The following is a 26,384-nucleotide window of genomic DNA, read 5'->3' as shown; positions in this document are numbered from 1 at the left end:
CTCAGCTGTTGCATGCCGATGTGTTGCTCGTCAGTTACTGCGCATGAAGTGACTCTCGGCAATCTCACAGTACGTGGGTCTTTCGAACCAGTGGCATGCTGGAATCTACCTACTGACAGATGCCTCAGCTTAGCGAGCTGCCTGTCGGAATGAAGAAGCTTTCCACCGTATCTGAAGAGGCGATTGTTGGTTTTTGAAGCCGGGTGAAATGGACGACTGATTAAATGGCTGAAGGGTGACAAGTAAGTTACCTAAACAACTTAATAACTTTATTGCGTACGGTGTGATTTTTGACTCTCCGGGGAGGGGTAAAGGCAATAAAACAAGCAGAAAACTTGGCATATTTTGAGTCACGTCGTATTGGAAACTACCTGTCCTTTCCTTCTTGAGGGAATCACAGTATGTTTGAATTGCTATGAATTTACAGGTTGAAACAGTCTCCTCAGTTACAAAATATGTTCATACACCTGATCACTGCGTCTATGGAATTTTATTCTACAGGCATAGCGATGTCATTTACGTTGACTTCATCTTTTAACCGCCGGTGAAATGCAGATTATTATTATTTTTGAACGCCCCACAATTCATGCCAGTCGCATGAAAATCTCATGCGATATGTAATCACGGTTTGCGTTTGGCTGACTAACATATAGTGTAAAGCAAGATGAAATTTGATCGATGCATTGATAATTTGTGGAAACGTTCAAATATGACTATTAACCATATCAAATTACGCACGGTCAAGCCGCGTCCTACGGCGGCTCGATAATGTATTTCAACTTGTCTGCACAAACGATTCAGAAACGATGTTGCTCGGTGAGGTAAAGGTGTATTTATGATATTTATTTATTTTTAGGATGACTTTGCAGAAACTTAAGTTGGTTTTTACATTTAATTACGACCATTTTAGGGTCTAAATGAATTCTGAAATCTACAAAAATTAATATAGCCATTGCGGTCTTAATACATTATGTTTACTTTCATATTCTTAATACTCACTGACTGGCATACACTGTACTGTGGTAACCTGTCGATTGTACTTTTGATTTACAATAGTCATCTCCAAATCCTCTGTGGAACCTCCATGCTGAATGTAGTAAAGAATTCATATAGGCTACCTAGAATGAGGTGATGCATTGGTAATATGCGAGGCTCACATCACTAAAAGTGGTGTGTAATAGCTGGAATTGTAAGGTCCGTAAGTATCTTTGAAGATTAAAGCACTACAATTGCATATATATTGAGCTGATCAGCTGCCTGGAGAAAGTGCATGAAGCAAATAAATAAATAAGTAAGTAAGTAAATAAATAAATAAATACATCTCGACACACGTCATTCCGTAGCTTAGCCAATGACCTCTGCCTCTGTTGCTTGTACTACCATATTGCCATATACTTTTCAGGGTGTGAAAATCCTGTTTTTACTACTGGCATGGAAATATCTGTTGCAGATCACCTTTAATCAGAGTTTCTGACATCAGGCATGGATTAAATTAAATAATGCATGACAAAATTCCTAGTGTTAATTCAACTCAAATATCTACTGGATTGTTCATTTGAGTTGACAGTATTCCCTCTATTAGAGTTAAATGTCCCCCACCAGTGTCAATTCTGCATTGGAAATTTGTCTGTGATTCAAAGATTGTCATAAACACCATATGCAAAAATGTAGATCTTACAACCTGTTTAAAACATATGTTACTGCTATGATGCATTGCACTTAGTTCACAGTATTGATTTCAGGCAGGTACTACATTTTTTATGGTGGAAACCATTTTACACATCAATATAATATACTCACCTACATAAAAAAAACAGGTTTTCTAAAACCTGAGACACCAAAAGCAAAAATAAAATAAAATAAAATAATAAAAAAAATCATTAATACTAAGAAGACTTGGTTGAGGTATATTACAGGCCACAGTGAATTAGCCTGATCACCCTTTAAAAAATTGGCAAGCAAAAATACAAGTCGTAAGCTCACTCAAATGGTAACTCTCTGTTGTCCTACAATGTCATTCTTTGGATTTCAATTATCTCTGAAGAGCACGTATCAAGGAGAAGGTCACACGGATGACAGCACGTTCATTATGTCTTTCTCCACTTGCATCAAAAATCTCTCTTTAGCTTCAATCCCAGAGAAAAGTGCGGGACTTTAAACATTGATTTTAATTAAACTGGTATGTTTCAATCATATATATATATATATATATATATATATATATATATATATAGGAATATATATATTCCTTTGGCTTTATAAATGGCCACATGTAGTCCAAGGTGGGAAGTACTAATTAAAATTCACAGGTTCACGGGTTCTGAATACAACAGTTTCATTATTTATTCATTTTTTTATTTATTAAGCTAATGATGACTAACAGTCCATCTGGTCTGAAGGCAAGTACAAGTAAAATAAAACAAAACAGAGGGTCAGTGGGCCCACTGGAAGTGATTCCAGCACCTCTGGTCTTCGACATTTCTTCCCGGCATTTTGAGCTTCAAAGTCTGCTGTGATGTTGATAGTGTCAGCAGGCTGGGCTGATCTGAAAACAAATAAAATCTGTCAGACCAGCGATACGGACCATCTAAGATACCTTCGAGAGTCTGTTGTAATAGGCCCATGTCAAAAATGTCGGATGTAGAAGTGTGCACTGCTGAACGCCTAGAAGTTCCTGCAGACAACCCCCTTCCCAATTGTAAATACTGTACTTGCTTGACAGGTTAGTACCGACTCATAACTTGTTGCTATGGAAACAGTCCTTTAATTTGTTAACTGTTGAGCTGATGTTGACTGTGTTGTCTTTGCTCAGTACCATCTAACATTATCTATTTATTAATTTAGAAAATTCGGCTGAAATGACTTAGGCATTAGATGGGACCGAAAGACACCCTATGTTGCAGTTATTTCCCCTCACCCTCATTTTATATAATTTCTTTGAAACCCCTTAATATCGTCCAACAGGCTTCTGTAAACTGAGATACTAAATATACATGGAATGTAATGTAGGCTTCAGCTGAAACATAGTGGTTGCTCTCCATGGTTCTGAATTACCTCTGATTACAGGCCATAGCTCTGGTTGGGGACCTCCCATGAGACTGCTCTTCACTGCCTTACAAACGGAATAAGGGTATAGCTTTAGCAGTGTTTGGACTTTTGTATTGGAAATTTCATAATTTATTACCCAATGTATTATGAATATGAAATAGAAAACAAAACACTGCTTAATTTTATTAAAATATTCAAGTACTGTCTAAGACTGCGTCATCTCAACTGGTACTGTTGCAAACTATAATGAGCATGCATTGTAGAATGAGTTTTCAGGAGAACATGCTCTTCTTGAATGAAAGCAGTGAGATCAAGTGAAAAAACAAGAGAGAGAGACAGACATAGAGAGAGAGAGAGAGAGAGAGAGAGAGAGAGAGAGAGAGAGAGAGAGAGAGAGAGGGTATAAATGTTTGTTCTCCATTTTAACCTGATTTTACCCTGATTTCAATGAGAGTCTTATGATGTATGATGCGTACTGTATACATGCATAAGTTAAATTTAATGGCCATTATAAATTACAAATGCATGGGTAAAAGAATACGCTTTGTGTGGAGCCTGCTGTATGAATGCCTTCATGTGGGAAAACATTATACCCTCAGTGTAATAATATTTAACCTGACAAAATGATAAGGTTATGGGGACACCTGTTTGTATAACAGTAACTCAATTCAGCAGTATGTTTCATTGAATCTGTACTGTGTAGTTTCAACATACAGCAGTATCTTTATCTAAGGTACTATTCACTTTATCTAAGGCAAATTAAATGGTTCCATTTGTTTATTTTTTTCCATTTATACAGTGTTCTGAAGCCCACCTTTGTCAAGGCTGCAATGGCAGTGCCCCCATTTTGGTCATGAACCGGTAATCTCTGAGTTACAGAGTGTAGCGATATTACACTTCACAGGTCAGCTCTCTTCTATTTTATTGTTTTCAAACAGCAGATAGATGGAAGCTACCGCCAGAAAAAAGAAGAGACAGAGATGGTAATAGACAGATAAAAATGAAGCAGCAGGCACATAACATGTAGCAGCGGATGAGAAAGGCAAGCAGCAGAGAGAAAAGCAACAACAGACAGAAATGGACAGAAGCAGAGAGAAAGAGGCTGAAGCAGACAGTAAGAGGAATCAGACAGAAAGAGGCTGAAGCAGAGAGAAAGAGACAGAAGCAGAGAGAAACAGAAAGCAGCAGACAGAAAGAGGTAGAAGCAGACAGAAAGAGGCCGAAGTAGACAGAAAGAGGGAGAAACAGACAGAAAGAGGAAGCAGACAGAAACAGAGAAAAACAGAAAGCAGGAGACAGAAAGAGGCAGAAGCAGACAGAAAGAGGGAGAAGCAGACAGAAAGAGGGAGAAACTGACAGACAGACGAAGAAACAGACAGAAAGAGGATGTAGCAGACAGAAAGAGGTAGAAGCAGACAGAAAGAGGATGTAGCAGACAGAAAGAGGGAGAAACAGACAGAAACAGGGAGAAGCAGACAGAAAGAGGGAGAAACAGACAGAAAGATGAAACGGACAGAAACAGAGAAAAACAAAAAGCAGGAGACAGAAAGAGGCAGAAGCAGACAGAAAGAGGGAGAAACAGACAGAAAGAGGGAGAAACTGACAGACAGACAAAGAAACAGACAGAAAGAGGAAGTAGCAGACAGAAAGAGGATGTAGCAGACAGAAAGAGGTAGAAGCAGACAGAAAGAGGATGTAGCAGACAGAAAGAGGCAAAAGAAGAGAGAAACAGAAAATAGTAGAAGCAGACAGAAAGAGGCAGAAGCAGACAGAAACAGGCAGAATCAGATAGAAAGAGGAAGTAGTAGACATAAAGACAGATAAGCAGACAGAAACAGACAGAAAGAGGAAGCATTAAGCATGAAGGGATTAGCAGACGAAAATATGCAGAAGTAGACGGAAAGGGGAAGTAGCAGACAGAAAGTTACCGAAGCAGACAGAAAAAGGAATCTGGAAACAGAGGCAGAAGCAGACAGAAAGAGAAAGCAGCAGATGAAAAGAGGCCGAAGCAGACAGAAAGAGGAAGCTGGAGACAGAAAGAGCCAGAAGTAGACAGAAAGAGAAAGCAGCAGACAAAAAGAGGCAGAAGCAGACAGAAAGAGGAAGCTGGAGACAGAAAGAGCCAGAAGTAGGCAGAAAGAGAAAGTAGCACACAGAAAGAGGCAAAGGCAGGTGACACAGGGGGAAGCAGCAGACAGAAAGCAGCAAAGAGAACTAAATGAAGCAGGAGACAGAAAGAGGAAGTGATAGACAGAGAGTAAACAACAGACAGAGAGTCCTGGTTCCTGACAGGTAAACATGTGGGAGCCATTGCCAAAATGTCTTCCTGGAAACAGGGCATTTTCATGGTGACACAGGGATGTAGTTTCCATAATTTCACGTATGATCCACAAACTATGCCTTGTTTCTTTGAGTAGAGGAACATTTCTCCAAAAGATTCATGCATAAAAAAAAGGAAACTAGACCACCCACTGCCAGGATTTGTTTTGAATAGCCTTTTCTAACATGGTAGAGCTGTCTGTACTAATGCTTGTAAATCATTATGCAGGATTAGCATTATGTCATTTAGTTAAAAGGCCTGGCATCTCCCAAGCGTGGCTGCAATGTTGTGACATTCCATTCAGCTTTAATCTGTTTTAATTACTGTTGGGAAGGTGCTGCAATAAAGCCAACCACAAGATGGGTTTTAAATTTTTTTATTTTAATTTATTCATTTATTTATTTATTTTGGAGAGTAAATTGGCATTCTGCTACTCTGTTTTGCCTCTATTTATCATGACAGGGGAATGTCATTATTGAAATCATAATACATTTCTGTCATGTATGAAGGTGAGTGAAACTGGATGTGTGAAAGCATGAAAAGCCTGTCTAACAAATTCTGCTAAGGGTGAAGAAAAGATTTTTAGAAGTCATCACAATATCACAATAATATGCATACAGACATACATATAGATACAGTAAGCATGAATACATATATGAAGTTAATGACTGTTCCTTAAATACTTTATAAAATTTTTGGATACATCTATTACATGCTGTTATATTTAATTATAAGGAAGTAACCTCCGACATTGCCGAACTCATCGATCATTGACAGAACAATATTTGTCTGAAACAATATTCGGTAAAACACAGGGCTCCAAAGTCAGTTGCTCTTTAAACTGCTCTCTTCCTCATACACAGAAACAGGGAAAAAAAATGTGAGCTGAAAATATAGATATTTACTGTAATTACCTGTTTTAAAGACTACAACATCAGTATTGGCAGTAACAGTGCCAACAGGCTAATAACAGCATGTTGGCATCGTTCTTGGAATAAAATGGTACCATATTTATGGAAAAAAAATGTAAACTGAAATGTTTTGAGCTTGATCATAGCATTCTTTACCAACCACCATCCATTTTGTCTGTAGGCTTTTTTGTGGTTTCCAATTAGCAGCCAAATTAGGCCTTAGAAATCAGGTGTGTGGAATATTAACAACTACTCACTGATTTAAATAAATCACTTCAGGGCTGAAACGCTACAAACCAACAGACACCATGTGTCTACATTACATAAATAAATAAATATACCTTTATACTAAAAATAATCCAATGAATGCTAGTGGCATTTTTCAACATGATGAAAAGAGCCATTGTACCATTATGAGGCAGAGAAATAAGAAACAAAATGTCAGAGACATAGGCCAAATCTTAGGGTAACCAAAATCAACTGTTTGGAACATTATTAAAAATAAACAGAGACCTGGTGAGTTCAGAAATCACTATTCATAAAAAAAATGCTGTAAATTCTACATGGTGAAAGCAAAATGTATAAAAATACCCTTTAATAAAAGCTGAGCGTATGCAGTTCAACCACTGTTTGAATACAAATCAAAAATTGAGGAGTGCACAGCCAAATCAAAAATGGGTCTTTTTCCCAAACGTTATGGTGGTCACTATACATAAGAGGCAATTAATTTGTGAAATAGGTCATTAAATAATACCTCATTATTATAGAATTTTTTAAAATTATACTTATTTTCACAGCACTTTTGTTGTATTTAATTACATTTTTATTTCATAATAACAGGTTTTATTTCAAAGTGGCTTTTTCAGAAGATTACGTTTATTTTATAATGGCGCTTTTCCAAATTGCACATTTCCAAGTAGCTCTTTTTATCATTTCATGACACTTTTATTTCCAGATTACTTTTCATGATGACACAACTGAAATATATTCAGTTTCTCCAAGACAGTGACCTGTGTCCTGCACGTCCCACTTGCTTTTCATAAACGAAAACTTCGCAACAACCTGAGACAGAAAACTTTGTAGAAAAACATAATGTTTGATAGACGGAGGCAGTTGAAGTGCACCATTTGTTTCTTAGCTTATCTGTGCTTTCAATCCTGTGAAAGCAGGCATCCCTCTTCTGGAAATAGATCATGCATGGCATATTTTGTTGCAAAGAACACACTGGAAAGTACAATCAATCGTACACCCCCCTTGACAGACTGAAAAATAGATAATAGTAAAGTGAATGCATTTGAAGCATTTAATGTTCTGGAAAGGGGCAGCATTTCTGTCATCCAGTCTTTGTTGGACTGTAGAATGTCACAGCTGATCTGGCAGAGTGGGATTGACTCCTGTCCAAAAAAGGAGAGTGCTATAACCTTGCCCGTCTTAAAATAAGAGTTTATTGGCTGCAGCATTCTGTTGAGGCACCACGTTTAGAATGAGCCTCACAGTCTGCTGCTTTGCCCAGGGTACGGAGGATTCAGTAGGTCAGGGGTCCGCGTTTCATCGCTGTTCAGTGACCCCTGCTGGCTGAACAAGTGCCCGTGGACCGCCTGTTAAAGCTGAAAATGAATGGTCTTCCTCCAACTCCACTCTGCACAAGCTTTGCTGTAGTCTGTAGTGTGGATGCTTACACTCTCCCAAATCACCAGTGGATTTTGTGCATGAACGCGGCTGCGGTTGCAGATAATTGGACATTCCGAATTAGGGCGGGAATTGGGTTCAGCCCCACTTTGGGTCCAAAATTTAATCAATAAATAATTGATTGATTCCTGCTTAACCATTCACCTGCTCTTAAGGAAAACAGTTTCCCCAATCCAGTGCTGCTCATGTTTAAATAGTATTTGCATGAAACTTCATTGCAATAAAGTTTTTTTTCATAGTACAGAGCCAAAAGCAATTGAACCAGAAGGCAAAACTTTGTGCGCATTATTTTTTGTAGTTTTTGATTCCATCCATGTCCAGCGGTGTATAACTCCTGTGCTTCCCTGGCATTGATTGTATGACAGGTAAGGTTATTGGACCATACTGGTGATTTTTATGCTGGTGGCTAAGACTGGAAAACAACTGCTTCAGTTTGTGATGCCGGTTGTGCTAATCAGTTTTGTAACATTTTTTTGTTGTTGACAGAATTACATCCTAAGTTGGTCTCTGACGGGTAAATCTTTTGCTATGAATCACATGACTAGCATCCTTTGATTGAACCATTAATTAAATATATACAATACCAGTACAAAATATAAGCACAGGGTGAGCACAATATTTTGATTCAGACCAATGATAGTGTTTATATTAAAATTATTATTTGAATAATTTTGAAAATTCGACCAGAAGATAAAACAATTAGACATATATTATTGAATTGTATGTAGAATACATAGTGGTTGAATTATCTCCATGCTTTCTCCCCGAAAAACAAATTAAAGCATGGACAAGGGTGAGACTAAAAACAAAAAAGAAGAAGAAGCAATGCTAAATTTAATTAATATGACCATCTCTCATATTAAAAGTTCTAGCCAAATCTGGAGGGGATTAGATGGAAGTAACAACTAAGATCGCCAAAAAAAATAAAATAAAAATAAATAAATAAATGTGAAGTGTGCCCTTCACAAATTTTGTTCTCCTCTGAAGAAATCCAATCAATTTGAAGCACCTTTCCGTAAAAATTTGGGACAACAGTTGGGAATCCCACAGCAAACTGTTCCTGAAAGTAATTAGTTCCATGTGTATGGGACTGTGTTCATTTGAAAGTCAATTACATTCACATGTTGGCACATTTTCCCTTTGCAGTTTGTTGGAATCCATTATTTTATGAAAAAAAAAGAAACTGTATTGAGGTGCCAGCTCCAGGTGTGCACAATGCTGACACATTCATTAATGCATCTGAATAACCAGCTCTGTGCTAGGCCATCCATAAATTGAGCCTGAAAGAGAGGGTGCTATCACACCACATGAAATGACCAACAGGATAATGTACCAGGAAAATAACGCTTTCAAAAATGATTGCTTCTTTTAGAAGCGTACAGTTTCAAGAAATAACTAACATACAGCATATTTTTACACAAGGGACTTAAGTCACACTTACCGTATAACTGGTATAACTATAAAGACTGTGACATTCTCACCTACCCAATTACACACAGGTGTCACCAGCAATAATGTGGCCAGTGGCAATGGTAGCTAAATTGGCAGCAGAACATAAAGGTCATCGAAAAGGGCAGCAGAGCTTTAAGAAAAACACTGTCCCGTGTGATAAAGATTGCAAATAATGGAAAGGGTGTGTGTTCTGCTTAAATTCTGATTCCGGTACATGGGAATCTACAGACTTTACAGCGTTTTCACCAGTTTGAATACTTTAACTCTTTAGATACCAGTATCATTTGAAGAAAACACTCCTGCAAAACTGATAATTTTTTAGTGATTTCATGTAATGTTAAAACAGTAGGATCTTTTCTGGCGATTAAAGGGTTAAATGTATTTCAATTATTATTCCAAACCCACAAATGAACATAAAGACAAGGAAATGTTTCCCTTTTGAATTGCAATCATTATTCAATGTTGTAACGTCAAATATGTATGTGAAAGTAGCTTTTTATTACATGCAGGCACACAGTGTATCTAGCTCAATACATTTTGTATTTAGTAGTATTTGGTGTTTGCCTCACTGTATTTTGCTCTCTGATTGCATGTCAGAGCTGGCTAGTTAATTATCCCCGCTACATTTCAAAATCAGGGGACATAATTTGGCAGGTGTGTATACTCACAGTTACCAAACACGTAATCACTGAAACCAAATAATCATTGAAACCACAAGCAGAGGGTAGCGCTGATTTTCATTCTGTTCCACAAAGCCCATTCTAAAGAGAGCAGCTAAGATTGATTCCTATACATACTCTTGTAGAATACAATCTCTGAATGTGTTAAAAAGCAGTAAAGTTACTTCACTAACAGCGGTTCTTGACATTCTGCTTTCCTACAGCCACTATTGCAGCTGATCCAGCAACAGATTAGATCTACACATGCGAGACCATGGTCTGTCTGTTCTCCCACTTCATATGAACACCTATGCATGCTTTGATCTTTCACTCAAAGGTGACACTTCTTTATTTTGAAAGAAAGAAAACTAGTTCCTGAGTTCTCAGACTGCCTGAGGAACCAGTGAAATACTAAGAACCCACTGAGAATCTTACTGAAGTGCTGTCATTTTTAACCAATGAGAAAGTGACAGAAAAGGTATACGGTAAAATGTCCAGTGTTTATTCAACACTCAACAGATAACATTTGGTCCCACATTCCAAAGTGGGACCAACTGTTATCTGTTAAGAGTTAAATTAACACATTTAGAATAGAATGAACACTGTTAGAGTTGACTTAACACTGTTAGAGGATATTTTAGTGTGTATTCCTTAAACAAAATAAATAAATATAATAAAAAACAAGAGTCAGATCAGAACAAGCAGAAAATATATGTTTTCTCTTGTATATCCTAATACTTTCTGTATTTATAGTATCAAAATACTATAAAAAATAAAGTTATTATTAATGTTAAATGCTTTTGTTGCCAGTTTCTTAATAGAAATAATATATTGAACTCCAAATATGACATTTATGCTATTATGCTGATTAAGTAAACACAGATCATAGTGCACTCTTCAAGGTTATTTCATTAATACAAAGCAAGGAGACACAACAGGAACAAAGTTTTCCTCCAGAAATAAATGCATTTCGGTAATTTAGTGCTTTGATGCTTTATATTTTCCAGTGGTTTCAGTCACAAACGTTTATCTTTGACATTGACCGTCTTGTGGAGACAACACGCTATCTTATTCCTACAAACCTTACAGCATGTCTTACAGCCTGGATGCTTCTACCTTTTGTTGCCTTGGAGACCATTCCTTATTTCTCCAGTATTCTGAAAATCCTTATTGTCCTTGCCTCTTCCTCATATAATGCCTACTCCCACAGACTCCTAATCATCACTCCTGAAATAGCCAATTATTTCGACACATCAAGAGAGAATTACATTTTAACACACTGCTGATTATTGAATAAAGTATGTCAGATATATATGAAACAATAATTATGGGATATTATACTTTAGATATTTATCTAAAATGTCCTTATTAATTGTATGCCACAGTTGAATTACATACATGATTTTCAGCAATAATAATAATAATAATAATAATAATAATAATTGTCTTCATCATGTGAAATGCACTTTTGTGTGCTGCTTTGGCAAAAAGTGTGCTAAATGAAAATATTGTAACTCTAATCACAGTCATCATCAATCTTGTCTCATCAACATTATTTTAATTGCCTCAGTCAGCAACTCCACCAAGTGCAACGACAAAGACACTTCCAGCAACGTTCTGTAGTCTTGGATGTATTTCTTTTAATACTGGTACTCTATATGTATTATTGGGCTGTTGTAATTTCTTGTGCTACATTTTGTTGCTACTATCTTGGCCACGTTCCCCCTTGAACAAGAGTTTCTATCTCAAGGGACTTCCTTGTTAAATTAAATTTAATTAATGAATAAAATGAATGAAGTATCTGTTCACATTGCATAGTTAGGTGGGATGTCACACTCCACATGCACGTCCCCAGAGCCACATAATGAATAGAGGATGCCTGAACATAGACCAGGGATCCTGCACTACAACAATCACTGTTCCGCCAAATAAGCCACCTCAGGGTCCACACATCAGTAGTACTTGTTTTTGATTATGGACACTTTTCTTTCTTCTAGAAAGGTCTGCCCTTCAGGATCGTGTTGGCCAAATCTGACACCCTCTGTCAAAATGTAAATATCTGATTGGTGCCCTTGTCCCTGTCCTCTGTTATATGTGACCAATCAGCTGGGCATCACTTTGTAGTGAGTGTCAGTCCCATTGGAACTCAGTGGAGAAGCACTGCTCTTAAGTTCACACCTGCATTTGGCTGCACTCTTAGCCCTGCCATTTCTTGTTTATTTATTTTTTTAGTCTAAAAGTATGTTGGGGACCATTTGGGCAAATTTTACACCAACTGTAAAACATTCCATTCATTTTTTACTGTATCAATGCTTTCATATTTATAATGAGTTCAGGTACACAGAAATCCACAAAAATGTCATGCTGGTTTTGCTTAAATGCATTACATAAAGCCTCGTAGATAGACAGAATATCCATTGAAAGCCTGACGGATTTTCCCTATTCGGTACTATAATTACTGCCACTGCTTATTATGCGATTTCTTGTTGCATAGTAGCGAAGTTTGCAGTGTGCTTCTATCTGTTATTTAATTTGTCTGTTTGTGAACATGATAAATACAAAGGATAAATGGGTTTGGACATACGGCCTAATAACCTGCCTATGGGACAAGGGAGAAAGATGAGAAATTAGAGGTGCTATTTTTGCTGTCTTTTCCACCTGTTCCACTTTCTTCTACTCTGACCAGGGCATCCTTACTTAATATTTAAAAGTGCACCCTGTTATCTACCAGACCTGGGTCAAATACATATTTGTTTTGGATTAAAATACTTTTCTGTGCTCTGTTGATCTCGCCTGGTGAAACTGAACCAGCCAATAGGACCAGAAGGTGGGGTTTGTACTTTTTGAGAGTATGTCATAGGTTCCAATACACCAGACAAGCTCAGTAAAATGTAGAAAAGTATTTGAATCCAAAACAAATACGTATTTGACCCTGGTATGTCATCTGCAATGGAAGGCATACTGACGCGTAAAGCAGAGAATCTTCTTCTGTACCAATCCGCTTGTGTTTTCACTCATTCCATATTATGTTGAGTTTTGTGCATTGGCCTTGACTGTCTATTTTAATTCTCTCTCATCAGCAGTTGCTGAACATCCGTGGAATCAGAAGACCAGTGATTTGCTGAGAGATTCACTGGCTTACAGACAGATAAGTTAAAAAGGTAATGTTCATAATTTAACATACCAGGCATTGTTCACTTGCACTCACGTATTCTACTGTAGATAAGAACACCTGCTAAGTGCCTAAATGTAAATGTTGATGACATTTTACATGGAGATCTACAGGCATTATTTTACTCCAGTCATCCTACCATTAATTCCTGATATTCTAATTTAACATATATTGTAAAGGAGTCTGATTTTATCCATTAATCTGATACTGTGGGGTTTTTTTTTGCGATTGAAATATTCTGTCATTCAGTGTATGCTTTCACTAAAAATGTTGAATGTTGAGATAGGTTTAGTGTGTGTGTGTGTGTGTGTGTGTGTGTGTGCCCATCACTGTTGAACACTGTTGGCCTTTGTGGCGATGTAATGCTGACTGCATTGGAATGCCCACATGATGATACATTTCAGCTTTGTAAGTTTAAGGCTTGGAGCGAATGTGTCTTATTTGACCTCAGAACCAAAACAGAATAAACACCTCTGTATGTGTTTGGGTGTTTGGTTCAGTAGGCTAAATGAACTGTCAGAACTATATAATGTAAAACTAAAGGTTGCGCAGTTTATAAAAAAGGCAACATTCATACACTGCACCATGTCATTTGTACAAATACTTCAGAAAGTCCATTGCAGTTATATCTGAAAAGGTAATCAACTTTTTATGAGTTTTAAAAGAAGCTTTGGAATGTATTGCTTTGCTTTTTCAATTGTTTTCATGTGTATTTAGTGAGGCGCTCTTTAGTTAACACATCTGTCTACGTGCAAAACAAAACAGAATGTCAGGCTGAGAGTTTCCATGACAACAGTTCCCACATTCAAGAGAGAATGATGGGATGCAGCATAATGTTGTATTACTTACAGTAAAGGGCTTCTTCTTCTTGTGAAAAATGGGAAAAAATCAATATTGTTTAGAGGTACAGGGCTATGCAGAGACCTTTTGAGACCTTTAGGTGCTGAAAGCGCTCAACACCCGAGAAAAACTATTATAGTTCATAATATTTTTCACCATAATGAATTAATAAAAATGAATGACAGCAACAAATAATATTTGTATTAATTGAAAGGGGCACCCTGGGTACTTAGGGCAAAAGGGACAGGTGCTTAGGCGTTTGGACACCCCCCCACCCCCCACTGCACTTGCCTGTTGAGGCAAACGATACTATATCAAAAAACAAGTATCACTACCCTTTATGCCATGGGATAGACTCCTCACCTTCCAAGCTACATCACCCACTTAGATATAATGAATTGCATGGATATAATATTTGTGAACTTAATATTTCAAAACGATCATTTAGATGGATCGCACAGCTGTAGTTATTTCCAGGATAATAATATATATCAGGTTTCTCAACTCGAGCTTGCCACTTTGATGAGTAATTTGGTTGCATAAATGCAGCGATGGTGAGAAACTGAGTCACGGAAGGAGTTTTACACATTTAAGATGCTGTGATCCATCCATGGGAGCCCCTTTATCATTTGTGGAAATGCTTCAACAAAATTGCCCTCAGGTGCAACTAGCAACAACTGCTGTAAATTAACAGACATTCACATGAAGATATTAATAGCAGTAACTTTTCTGGAAGATGGCTCTATTCATCCGTGTGGTGGTTTCTTGTGCATGATATGAGGTCCTGCAATTAGTTTCAGGAAATCACTACATTAAAATTCAGGAAATCACTCAATTAAAATCAAAAAGTTAAAAAATATTAAATTATTAAAATATTAAACTTGCCAAAAGACCCTAATCCTATGCGGCGGTTCCATCTGCATAACTGTGCCAGATGTTCTCATCAGGAAATAAGAGAACAGGAGCAAAATGGTACACTTTCCGCTCTTTCCCCTGATGAAGGAAGGTACAGCACTACAGAAATTTGTTGTGATACAGCACGGGTTTAAAAAAGGTGACATTAGCAGACGCACATGCGTAAAATAAAAATCAGTTTATTCAGTCTAAAGAATCCTAAAAAAAGTAAAGCAATGTTGAGGGAACAGCAGCAACCATTTACATGTGTCATGAAAATAAGCACACATTATAAGCAATTTTAGGTGACATTTTCTATGTACGTACAGCCCTTCATAAGAGCTGTATAACTCATTCATAGGCATATCTTCATAAGCCCTGCATAGATGTTCACAAATGTTGATATCAGTTTCTTAAAAAAACAAAACAAAACAAAACAAAAAAAAAAACGTTTCTTAAAACTCAGGCATGAGTGTCACTTCCTGCATCAGTGGCACTTAGGTACTATGTATTGTCAATGAATGGGTTATCTACCTGTAGCTCTTATGAAAGATCACTGACAGAAAATTGTCCTCAATTATTTGCTGTTACTAGCCCTTTCAATTAATTTGGTAAGAGATACCACATTCACTGGAGGACTTTCCTCTTCCTTAACTCTTCTCTCCTCCCAGTCACACATATTCTTTATTCTGGCCCCAAAGTGGTACAAAAAGCTCCTACTACAATTAGGATGGCAGGGCCACTATAGATCATCCCCAACAGACTGAAAACACACATTTTTTAACTGCATCTCATCTCCCAAATGCTAGACTCATGGATTCACTAGGCCCAACTATGTTGTATCTTGCCACGTCTACAGTAAGTAAGTTATGTATCAACAGCTACTATTGGTTATGACCCTAATGTCCTTGCATTAGTTCTTAGTTGCCTAAACCTTTCTGTATATACTGTAAAAGTATCTGATAAATGGCTCCATTTATGTAAATGTAAGATCTGAATTTATAAACCATGTGTCATCTCTTTCATAATTCATAATGATAACAGGTACACAATGGCATGTATCTTCTGGGCCATTGTACAAACTGCTCCCAGATTCTGGTCTGATCAGTGAGAACTGACTGCTCTTAAAGGTAGGATTGGCCACATGTGAACTCATTTATGAAGAGGGATCGCAGAATTCTTGCCTGTGGTCCTCTGTGGAGATCATTTGGACAGAAACTCAATTCATAGCCACAGATCAGGGTGCGCGACGATGGTCAATCCACTTCAGAATGTCATTCCATATTCTGATTTTGATTATTTAATCGTCTCAATATTTGTAATGTGCTGATGGTATTTTCGGTAAAATCATGAGCTGTACTGTAGCTTCAGACTGCCCAGCAAACAAGCACCTGTCGGACTATCATCAGTGCCAACTGTCAGCCCACCAGCATTTTGCAAATTGGCAGTATAGTGGTTTGCTAGCAGCAAGGCCATTTCACATTCTCGTAACAGCCGATCCTCATCTCCACTTCCTCATCTCAGCTGTCTGCTAGTGGTGCGCTGCAGTGCGAAACCCTAGCAGTCCGACATCTGCGCCGACACTGGGCTGCTAGGGGGCACTGTAGGCCTGTTGATTGTGTGAAATGTTACACTGTGATCTGATATACGTATGAGTGAACCAACTTTGTTGTATACAGCTGGAAAATCAGAGAAGTAATTCAGAGAAGTCACATAGAACAATCGATTGGAACAAAAGCCAGCGTACAACCAGGCCCTCAGGGACTGGATTTGTGCTGCCCTGTCACAGAGGCTGATCGTGGTGATACTCCATGCAGGAAAGTGCTGTTGTAAATACAGGTAGTGACATGCTGTTTTAAAGATGATAAAAGCAGCCATCAATCTCTGTGACATACAGTAAGGGTACGTACTCCAGCTGTGAAATGTCCTTGCTCACTAAAATATTTCATATGGCATAACATCCTGACGTTACAGTAAATCAGGTCAAGAGGGTGACAATGTCAAGACCATATTTGGGAACAAACAATCAGCTTTGTTTTTATTTATCTATGGGACTTTTGTCTATAAGGAAATGACAACACGTCATGCAGGGTTTACTCAGATATCCTGGAATGCTGAAGTGTCCGCAGGTTTTTGTGATTTCCTTTCTATCATCAGCCAATGGAACCTTGAAAATAGGATGTGGAGATGTGGAGTCTTTGGCTTATAAATGAGTTATATTAAGTGCATAAATACTGAACGCCAAAAACCAACAGACAATTTAGCCCTCCAGTTCTGGAGCTGTGATCCCTGCCCTGACTTCAGAGAAGAATTACAAAAAAAATAAATAAATACAAAAAAGAACACAGTATATTACTCAGACTCATGCTGTCTCCCCAACGCCCTGACATGTTTCTGCGTATAATGAGCAAATGTTTGAATTCTCAGAAACCCAACCCACTCACCTGCCAAGTACTGAACACATTTTGTCTGAAATGAAGCCAGGGGGAGTGTAGTATCATTGTGAAAAGCAACGCGTGTTGGAAAGCACTGTCATAATACAGGTCAAGTTTTTTTTGCTTTTTCAGCATCACATTTGATGGAATTTTGTTGGTTTTTAGGCATTGTCAGCTCTTTACTGTCACTTAAAATGTGTTTTTAAGTGCATGAACCTGTATTTAAATTGTATTTGGATTCTTTCTTTCTATTTCTGTCTTAGTCTGGATTGCACATCCTTGCCAATCTGTGGAGTACCTGCCAGAATCATGGATTTATCTAACCTCACTGTTACGGATAATCCCCTGGATACAGGGGGTAAGAGCACTTCAGGCAATATTCTCCTCACCCTGACTCTGTCCGTGTTGGCGGTAATGACCACCGGCATCAACTCTCTGGTTATTTCCGCCATTGTCGTCACCCGGAAGCTTCACCATCCCGCCAACTACCTGATCTGCTCACTGGCAGTCACCGACCTCCTGGTGGCAATCTTGGTGATGCCCTTCAGCATCGTCTACATCTCCAAGGAGACCTGGATCATGGGGCGGGTGGTGTGCCACATCTGGCTGGGTGTGGACGTCACCTGTTGCACCTGCTCCATCCTGCACCTGGCAGCCATTGCCGTGGACCGCTACCGGGCCATCACGGACGCGGTGGAGTACTCGCGTAAGCGCACATCCCGCCGGGCTGCCGTCATGATCGCGGCCGTTTGGCTCATCTCTGTCCTCATCTCGCTGCCCCCGCTGGTGTGGAGGAGCAGGGACGGGGAGTACGAGTGCATCATCCGGCACCACCAGGTGGCCTTCACCATCTACTCCACCTTCGGCGCGTTCTACATCCCGCTGGGCCTCATCCTCATCCTCTACTACAAGATCTACCGCGCTGCTAAGACGCTCTACCACCGGAGGGGGACCAGCCGGCTTACCAAGCAAGAGACGAACGGGACCACCCTGCCCATCTGCCCGGACCGAGAACAGCAGAGCCCGGACACTGTTAGCCCAATGGATAAGTCCTTCTCCGAGCACTCGACTGAAGGGGATCGTCCCCGTGGCACCATAAAGAGCTTGCCCAGCGAGTCCCGCCGGGAGAGGTCCTTCAAGGGCCCATGGATCTCCGTCCCCAGGGAGAAGCGGGCGGCGACCATGCTGGGGCTCATTCTGGGGGCCTTTGTGATCTGCTGGCTGCCCTTCTTCCTCAAAGAGGTGATTGTCAACGTCTGTGCTTCCTGTGGCGTCTCCGGGGCGACGGCCGACTTCCTGACCTGGCTTGGGTACCTCAACTCCCTGATCAACCCCCTCATTTACACCATCTTCAACGAAGATTTCAAAAAGGCCTTCAAGAAACTGGTCAAGTGCAGGCATTACCTTTGATTGACAGAGACTCTGCAGTGCCATGGTCCAAATGCACTGGATTAATAATTTGGATGTAAAACAATTGCATTTGATACAGTATGCATAATCTACATTACAGCAGGAGAATCTATGCGATGGGGTAAGGGGCAAAAAGAAAATTGTTCATTAAATCCTTAAACAAAATGATGAAAATAGCAACCAACTACCAGGACCGGATTCACCCGGAAATTCCACAACTGGTGACGTCAGATTAATTGTCAATTTATTAAATCAAAAACCTTTCACATTGGACTAATATTGTTATGTCTACATTTGCAGAGAAGACCACAACAGGTACCTTTTTGAAGTGTATGCAGAAACGGATTACATGTTTCAAATTCTACAGCAAATTCCAGGAAACAGAAGCAGTGAATGTTTTGAGTTGACTAATATTTGTTGGTCATTAGACTTTCAGATGAGATCCAGTGCTGGAGCACTCTGCCGCCTCGCAAGGATTACACCTATCTCATATAATACAGATATATTGTGTGAACGTAACGCATTTCCTGTTTATTTAGGGGTTATTTTTTAAGGTTTCTTTTTAAAAAATAGGTAGGCCTAATACATAAATGCATAAACAATTATGTGGCTTGTAGACAGGCATGGGCTGGTTACCGGTTTCACAGTTCTTGACATTTAAAAAAAATTACAGTGCTGAAACCACAGAAATTTCTCCTTCACACTGTTCCAACAGTATCAGATTGTTATTATCATTATTATTATTATGACATTGACTACTCACAAAAGTGTATCTAATTTACTCGTAATATTCAGCACAGACATGAGATGAATATCTTTGGGCTGGACACATTTCTGGCCAGGGAGGATATTGTCAATATAATGACCTAACTACTACCCTATCATCAAGTGATCAGTTAGACAGGAAGAAAAGTGGAAGCAGACGTGAGGTAAGTTCATGAGCACCCAAGGAACACAGATTCAATTTCTTGAATAAACATTGAAGGCAGAATTAGGAGAATCCTCAAAACTCCCTGAAGTCAGTGGTGTGGGAAAATGTTGGTACCAGAAATAAATTGGCATGGATTAGAGGAAGGTCACCTGACCTGTCAAAGGGAAAATGGCTGCAAGGGCCATTCACTTTTTCTTTATTAACAATGGACCTCATTCACCAACCATTCTTAAGAAGAATTTTCTTCTTAAAACTCACTTACGCAGTTTTCACGAAGATTCTGACATTCACCAGTGTTTTCTTATTTGGGATTTGCTCTTAGGAAAGAACCAAATCTACACACACTCAAGAGCACACTTACGCACATTTGACATGTTTGTGTTGTTATCGGGATTGGCGGGGCGTTATTTATGTTAATTAGGAACAACTGGCATGCGCTTTCAATTCACGAGGACAATGGGATTCATCATTATCAGAACACAGGTACGAAAAATTCTGCAGTTTAAGAACATGTCATGAATCAGACATAGACCTTTCTCAAGAACAAATTTAAGAAAAAACTTAGGAAGATATTGGTGAATGAGGCCCAATATTCTTAGCTAACTTCTCATGCTAGTAAGTTAACAAAATCATACCTCATTGGGCTTGTTCAGACACAAACCTACTGGTACTGTCATGTGTGAATGCTACCAACCCAATAAAATACCTGATAGTCCTTTTTTTGGTGAACAAGTGAAGCCACTATAATGCCAGTGTTCTCACAAATAAACCTACCATGCAGGGCAACATATCCTTTGCAAACTTAATTTTTTCCGCATTCCTGTGCAACTGTCCCACAAAGGATGTTTGTAAATGGTATGTTTTTTTCCCGTTACTAAAGTTTTAGTTTTTTTTCTTGAGCATTGCAGGTTCAATGTGTATATACAATGAGCTCCGCAATGTTTGGGACAAAAACATTTTTTTTTTTTTATTTCACTCTGTACTCACAATTTTAGATTTATAATCAAACAAGTCACATGTGGTTAAAGTGCAGATTCTCAGCTTTTTTAAAGGGCATATCATATATTTTGGTTTCACCATGTTCAAATTACAGCACTTTTAATACATGGCTCCTCCATTTTAGAGCACCATAATGTTTGGGACAAATAGCTTTGCAGGGGTGTTTGATTGGGTAGGTGTATTCAATTCCTTCCTTAGTGCAAGAATAAGAGAGCTTTCTAGTTTTGATTCTAGGCTTTGGATTGCCTTTGGAGTCTGTTGTTGGCATTTGTCACCATTAGGATCACCGTTGTGGCAATGAAACTCAAAGAAGCCATTATGAGGCAGTGAAATATGAAAATAAAACAGTCAGAGACATATGCCAAACCATAGGTTTACCAAAATCAACTGTTTGGAACACCATTAAGAAGAAAGAGAGCACCGGTGTGCTCATTAGGCCAAGCAAGAACTCTACAGTTTATGACTGAATAATTCTCACCATAACAAAGAAACACTTGTGTGACAGATCAGAAGCACTCTTCAGAAGGCAGGCGTGGATGTGTTAGTGACTAGTGTCCACAGAAGACTTAACAAACCAAACTACGGAGGGTACAGAGGCTACACTATAAGATGCAAACCACTAGTTAGTCGCATAAACAAGACGGCCCGGTTACAGTTTGCTAAGAAGTACCTAAAAGAGTTCTGGAAAAAAGGTCTTGTGGACAGATGAGACCAAGATCCACTTGTATCAGAGGGATGGCAAGAGCAAAACGTGGAGGCCAAAGGAAATGCCCAAGATCCAAAGCACCCCCCACTCATCTGTGAAACATGGTTGTGGGGGTGTTATCATTTGGGCATGTATGGCTACAACATGTACTGCCTCACTTGTCTTCACTGATGATGTAACTGCTGATAGGTGTTTGGAGGTTTTTCTTCATTATGGTGAAAATTCTTTGGTCATCACCTGTAGAGGTTTTCTGTGGCCTACCAGGCCCTTTGCAATTACTGAGCTCATCAGTGCTCTCTTTTTTCTTAATGATGTTCCAGACAGTTGGTTTTGGTAAGCCTACGGTTCTGCCTATGTGTCTGACTGTTTAATATTTCTCAGCCTCATAATGGCTTTCTTGACATTCATTAGCGAAACTCCTGTCCTTATGCTGACAAGTAGCAATAACAGACTCCAAAGGCAATCAAAAGCCTAGAATCCTGACAAGATACTTAAAGCTCTCTTATACTTGTACTAAAGAAGCAATTGAAAACACCTGACAAATCAGAAACACTATTTGTCCCAAACATTATTGTGCCCTGAAATAAGGGGGGGTTCAGAGCTGTCATTTCTCAATGGTGATGTATTAAAATACCCTTTAATAAAAGCTGAGAATCGGCTGGCGACTCCACATGTATCAGAGGAGGCATGTGGTAGTCTATACCCTCCCCAGACCGACAGAGGATAGCGCATCGACCAGGACTGTGATACACACGGGAAATTGGTATAACGACTAAATTGGGGAGAAAATGGCAAAAAAAATTAAAACAAATGAAAGCTGAGAATCTGAACTTTAACCACATATGAATTGTTTTATTACTATTTTTATTATTATTTTATTACTAATATTATTATCTAAAATTGTGGAGTATAGGCCAAATTTGTGTAGCTCACTGTATGTCATGGAAACAATGCCTGGATGTCCCAGCTTCCAATCACTTATTGGTGTTCAAGGAGGTTTTGCTGCGCATTTGGCACAAAGAAAATCTTTGTGAAAGTTGATCATATTTCTTAAAAATACACATAGATAAATAATAAATAAATAAACATGCCCGTTGCAATTGCATTTAGCTTCAAAACAGGACATTCAGGCATCATTTTCATGTTTTCTTGTTAAATATAATGATACAGCAAAGATATAATGGGCATTAACTTGTACATTACTACCAAGTTAGTGCAATCTGAGCTGGTAGCACTATTTAAGGCTACCAGATAGGTCATCCAGAGGTGGTAGGTTTTATGCTTGCGGATATGCATATTCAAAGTATAGAATCATTAGTATACAAATTTTAATTTTTATTATAATTTTTTTTGATTGATTATGCAGTTATCAAAAGATAGCTGCAGGTTATCTCAAACGAATCAAGATAGGTTAGGATTACACAATGATACATTTTAGAGGTGCACAAAACTATACTGTGAAACCGTGATATTTTTTGGCAAAAGTTATTGTAATGACACAGTCAATATATACCAGTCCATGCCTATATGTAGATAAGCTGTACCAAACTCAACAGCCAGCTGTATCATAATGTGTTTTGAGTTGTGGTAAAATAATGCATCCCACTTCCCAATAATCACATCATGATGTGCATTTATTTTACATTGTAACGTGAGTAGGTATTAAGTCATACATTTCTTCTTTGATACCTGTAAAGCTAATGTAGAGCTTTTTTTGGTTGAAAATTGTCAACAAATAGAAATATACAGAAAACATAAGGTAATATAAATTACTGGTAACCCCCAATAACAACAGCAATAATAATAAAATAATAAAGATTAATTATAAAAATGAAAAAAATTATAGATTGTGTAACAATATTTTTTTTTAAAGTTACATTTCAAGGTAGTACATAGGTAGAAAATTAATGCTGCTACGTCATGTGTTGTACATGTTTCCTTGTTAAGCGCTGATTGCAGAGTTGTTAATATGAATTTCACTACTGGACATTGTGAGATCATTTTTTCTATCACAACATGATAAATGTCCAGCACTTTACCAGATCCCTTTATTTTATGTATACTGATGCTGTATTTAAAAAAATCTGTGTTTATTTTTCAGAGATATTGGTATTATGTATAGATACATGTATTATTTTACTGTAAATGTACAGCTATCAGCTTTTGATGTATATTTTCTGTCAAATATGTGAGCATGCATGTTGATATTTTAACACCACATACAAAAACACAACAAAAACTGAATACTGAAAACTACTGACTATGACTGTATTATCAAAATATGGTTGTTCTACTTTTGGACGATGTACCACTTGCAGTAATGGTACCCATTTGTAAGTAGTAGTATGTGTTTTAGGCTATATTTTTGAAATGCTAGGGATCACATTGCTTATTTCAATACAGAGATGGATTGCAGAATTTAACTGGAGGTTCCTGGAATGGTCGCAGGAAGAGTAATCACAACACATGTAGAAATCTTCTCAGATTATGTGAAATATAATCTATATTTTATAATGCCAATTTATTTTCCCCAAATGACCTCATATGTACACATTTGTAATGATCACACTACTGGTAACTGGGCACAATTTATTACCACACACATTCATTTGCAACTGTCTTCATCAACTACAAAATCATCAAAAATTAAATATGGTATGGTTCAGATTAAAACTGCTCCCTCTCATCAATTGCACCACATCGTGTCCCCATTAAGGGATGAGGGCAGAGAAGAGCCAGAGCCACAAGGAGAAGCAACTGGGTGCTTGAAGGGATGGGGCAGAATGTGTAGCCCTGTCCCTATAACAGAACCTTCTGGATAACCATGCAGACATGTTGCTACCATGTTCCATAACCATAGTTAGCCAGAATGTTGTGAATAGGAAATGCTTTTTTACCTAATAATAATTTTTTTAAAAAAAATCTATTTATCCAATATACAGATTCCTATTTGCACTAGAGCTATTAGTAGCAGTCATAGTGGTAGTAACAGTAGTAGCTGCAGTAGTGGCAACTAGCCATGTAGGGAAGAGAGAGCTCCACAGTGTTACTGTTTCAGTCCTGTTCACTGCCTCCCAAATTTGCAGTATCCCCAATTTTTCTTACTATATGCAATTAATATGTCTCGTTCACGCTTTTCAGAGGAATGTCACTAACTCTTCAATGCAAGAAATTAATTATGCAAAAAATGTAAGATTATTGAACAGGTAAAGCACATACTGTGCGTGACAGAATGTAGCAGAGACACACGACTATACTCATTGCATGTAGATCATGGAAGATATTATTCCAAGATTTTACTTAGGATACTTTTGTGGCACAGTCAGATTTAAATTGATGTGATGTGGCAGTTATTGTTCCTAAATAGCCAGTAGCTTTCAATGCATCAAATATATATTTCATCACTGCAAAGTTTCACAGTAATATTTAGCCTGGAAAAAACAATCAAAACCAAATTTTTTACATTTAAAAACAAGGACTAAAATAGCCCAGCGTCCCAGTGGTTATAGAAATGTCAAGAAGCCCACCAGCACTTCTTTAAATGCTTTGTAAATACTGCCACCACCTGTTTTTCCTCTTAAACTTCAGCTATGAATTCCAGCCACAGAACACATCACAAACCTGCATTATATATACAAATGAATAGATTATATTTTAGCTACTTAGTATTGTGTTATATATATATATATATATATATATATATATATATATATATATATATATATATATATGTATGTATATACAAGCTGAGGAAAACAGATACAACTTGTCATGCTCTTTGTCCGGTAATTAATTTTCATAAGCCTGGAACAACATTCCTTATGACGATCAATCAGGAGATACACAGACACAGACCATCCAGCAAGCTGCGGGGGGCCCAAACACCAGCAGTGTTTATTGCAGCTCCTATCCAGTACCAACAGAATGTTGTGCAATTCAAGGTTGGCTCTGAGCAGCCCGTCTGGATATCAGCAGGCAGGGGCCACTAACAACAGCTGCCACTTTTGGGCAGGATTTAGCTCAGCTATAGCACCGGGTGGTCAGAAGTCTGGGGTATCAGTTCTGCTGGGCCAATGTTGCTGCTTGTTTTTTGTGTTTTTCAGCACCTAGGTGTTAAATTTGAGTTGCTAAAAGGTGTAAGTGCTCACAAACCTTCTTTTGTAGGCCGTGATTGGATGTTGATTAATAGGAAACCACAAAAACCTGCAGATGCAGTAGCCATCCAGGACTAAAGCTTCCTGCTACAGCAGCGCTCCAGCCCTTGCAGTTGGTGTATTCCCATGCATCATGGTGTGCAAATGTGTGTGTACAGTGCTGGGGAATTATTTTATAGTTTTGTAATTGAACTGGAGCTTGCCAATGGGTCTCAGTAATCAAGAAAGATTCCATTGACCATGCGCGACTGAGAAACATCCAGTTCCCAGGACAGGTTCAGCAATGGTGCAATGGACATATCTCTGCACCAGGTTATTGCGCTGTGTGTGGTAAGAATGGTACAACCACATGCTTTCCCACATACTACACACTATGTGAGCAAACAAATATTAAAAGAAGTCGGAAAATAAATGAGCAGCTGCCAAAAAACAGTATCAAAAAAGTAGGATAACACACAATACTAGGAGCAATCATAAAACTGTCACAGAAAGAATATCATTTCCCAGCACTGCACACACATTTTTCATACCATCAGTGTTTGGTTTATTTATCATAAAGCAATGCTGTTATTGCAGCCAAATTAATATATGAAGGAACTATGAAATGCAACTTACTGGAGAGAACTGAGATGAGTCAAAGTTATAGCCCGGAAAGTACGACTGTATCATAGCACATACGACAATGATCAGTTGTATAGTGATGTGCCTGTATTCGCAGTGTACTTCAATCTAAAACAAAACAAAGGAATACAAACGTAGAATAT

At 38.3% G+C, this 26,384-nt stretch overlaps 1 protein-coding gene across 1 annotated transcript; it reads left to right on the top strand.

The window, feature by feature from the left end:
- LOC135250499 (5-hydroxytryptamine receptor 1F-like) lies at positions 1–24,222 on the top strand. Its single transcript, XM_064326827.1, has 3 exons — positions 1–242; positions 13,160–13,240; positions 17,684–24,222. Exon 3 carries the CDS (start codon positions 17,730–17,732, stop codon positions 18,828–18,830), a length of 1,101 nt encoding a protein of 366 aa, XP_064182897.1. The 5' UTR covers positions 1–242; positions 13,160–13,240; positions 17,684–17,729; the 3' UTR covers positions 18,831–24,222.
- The last annotated feature ends 2,162 nt before the right edge of the window (positions 24,223–26,384 follow it).

Source organism: Anguilla rostrata, chromosome 3 (assembly GCF_018555375.3).
Source record: "Anguilla rostrata isolate EN2019 chromosome 3, ASM1855537v3, whole genome shotgun sequence".
NCBI classification, from domain to species: domain Eukaryota; kingdom Metazoa; phylum Chordata; class Actinopteri; order Anguilliformes; family Anguillidae; genus Anguilla; species Anguilla rostrata.
This window is presented reverse-complemented; position numbering and strand designations above follow the sequence as displayed.

Excerpts from the sequence above, each read along its gene's own strand:
- LOC135250499 (XM_064326827.1), top strand. The coding sequence starts at position 17,730 with ATGGATTTATCTAACCTCACTGTTACGGATAATCCCCTGGATACAGGG.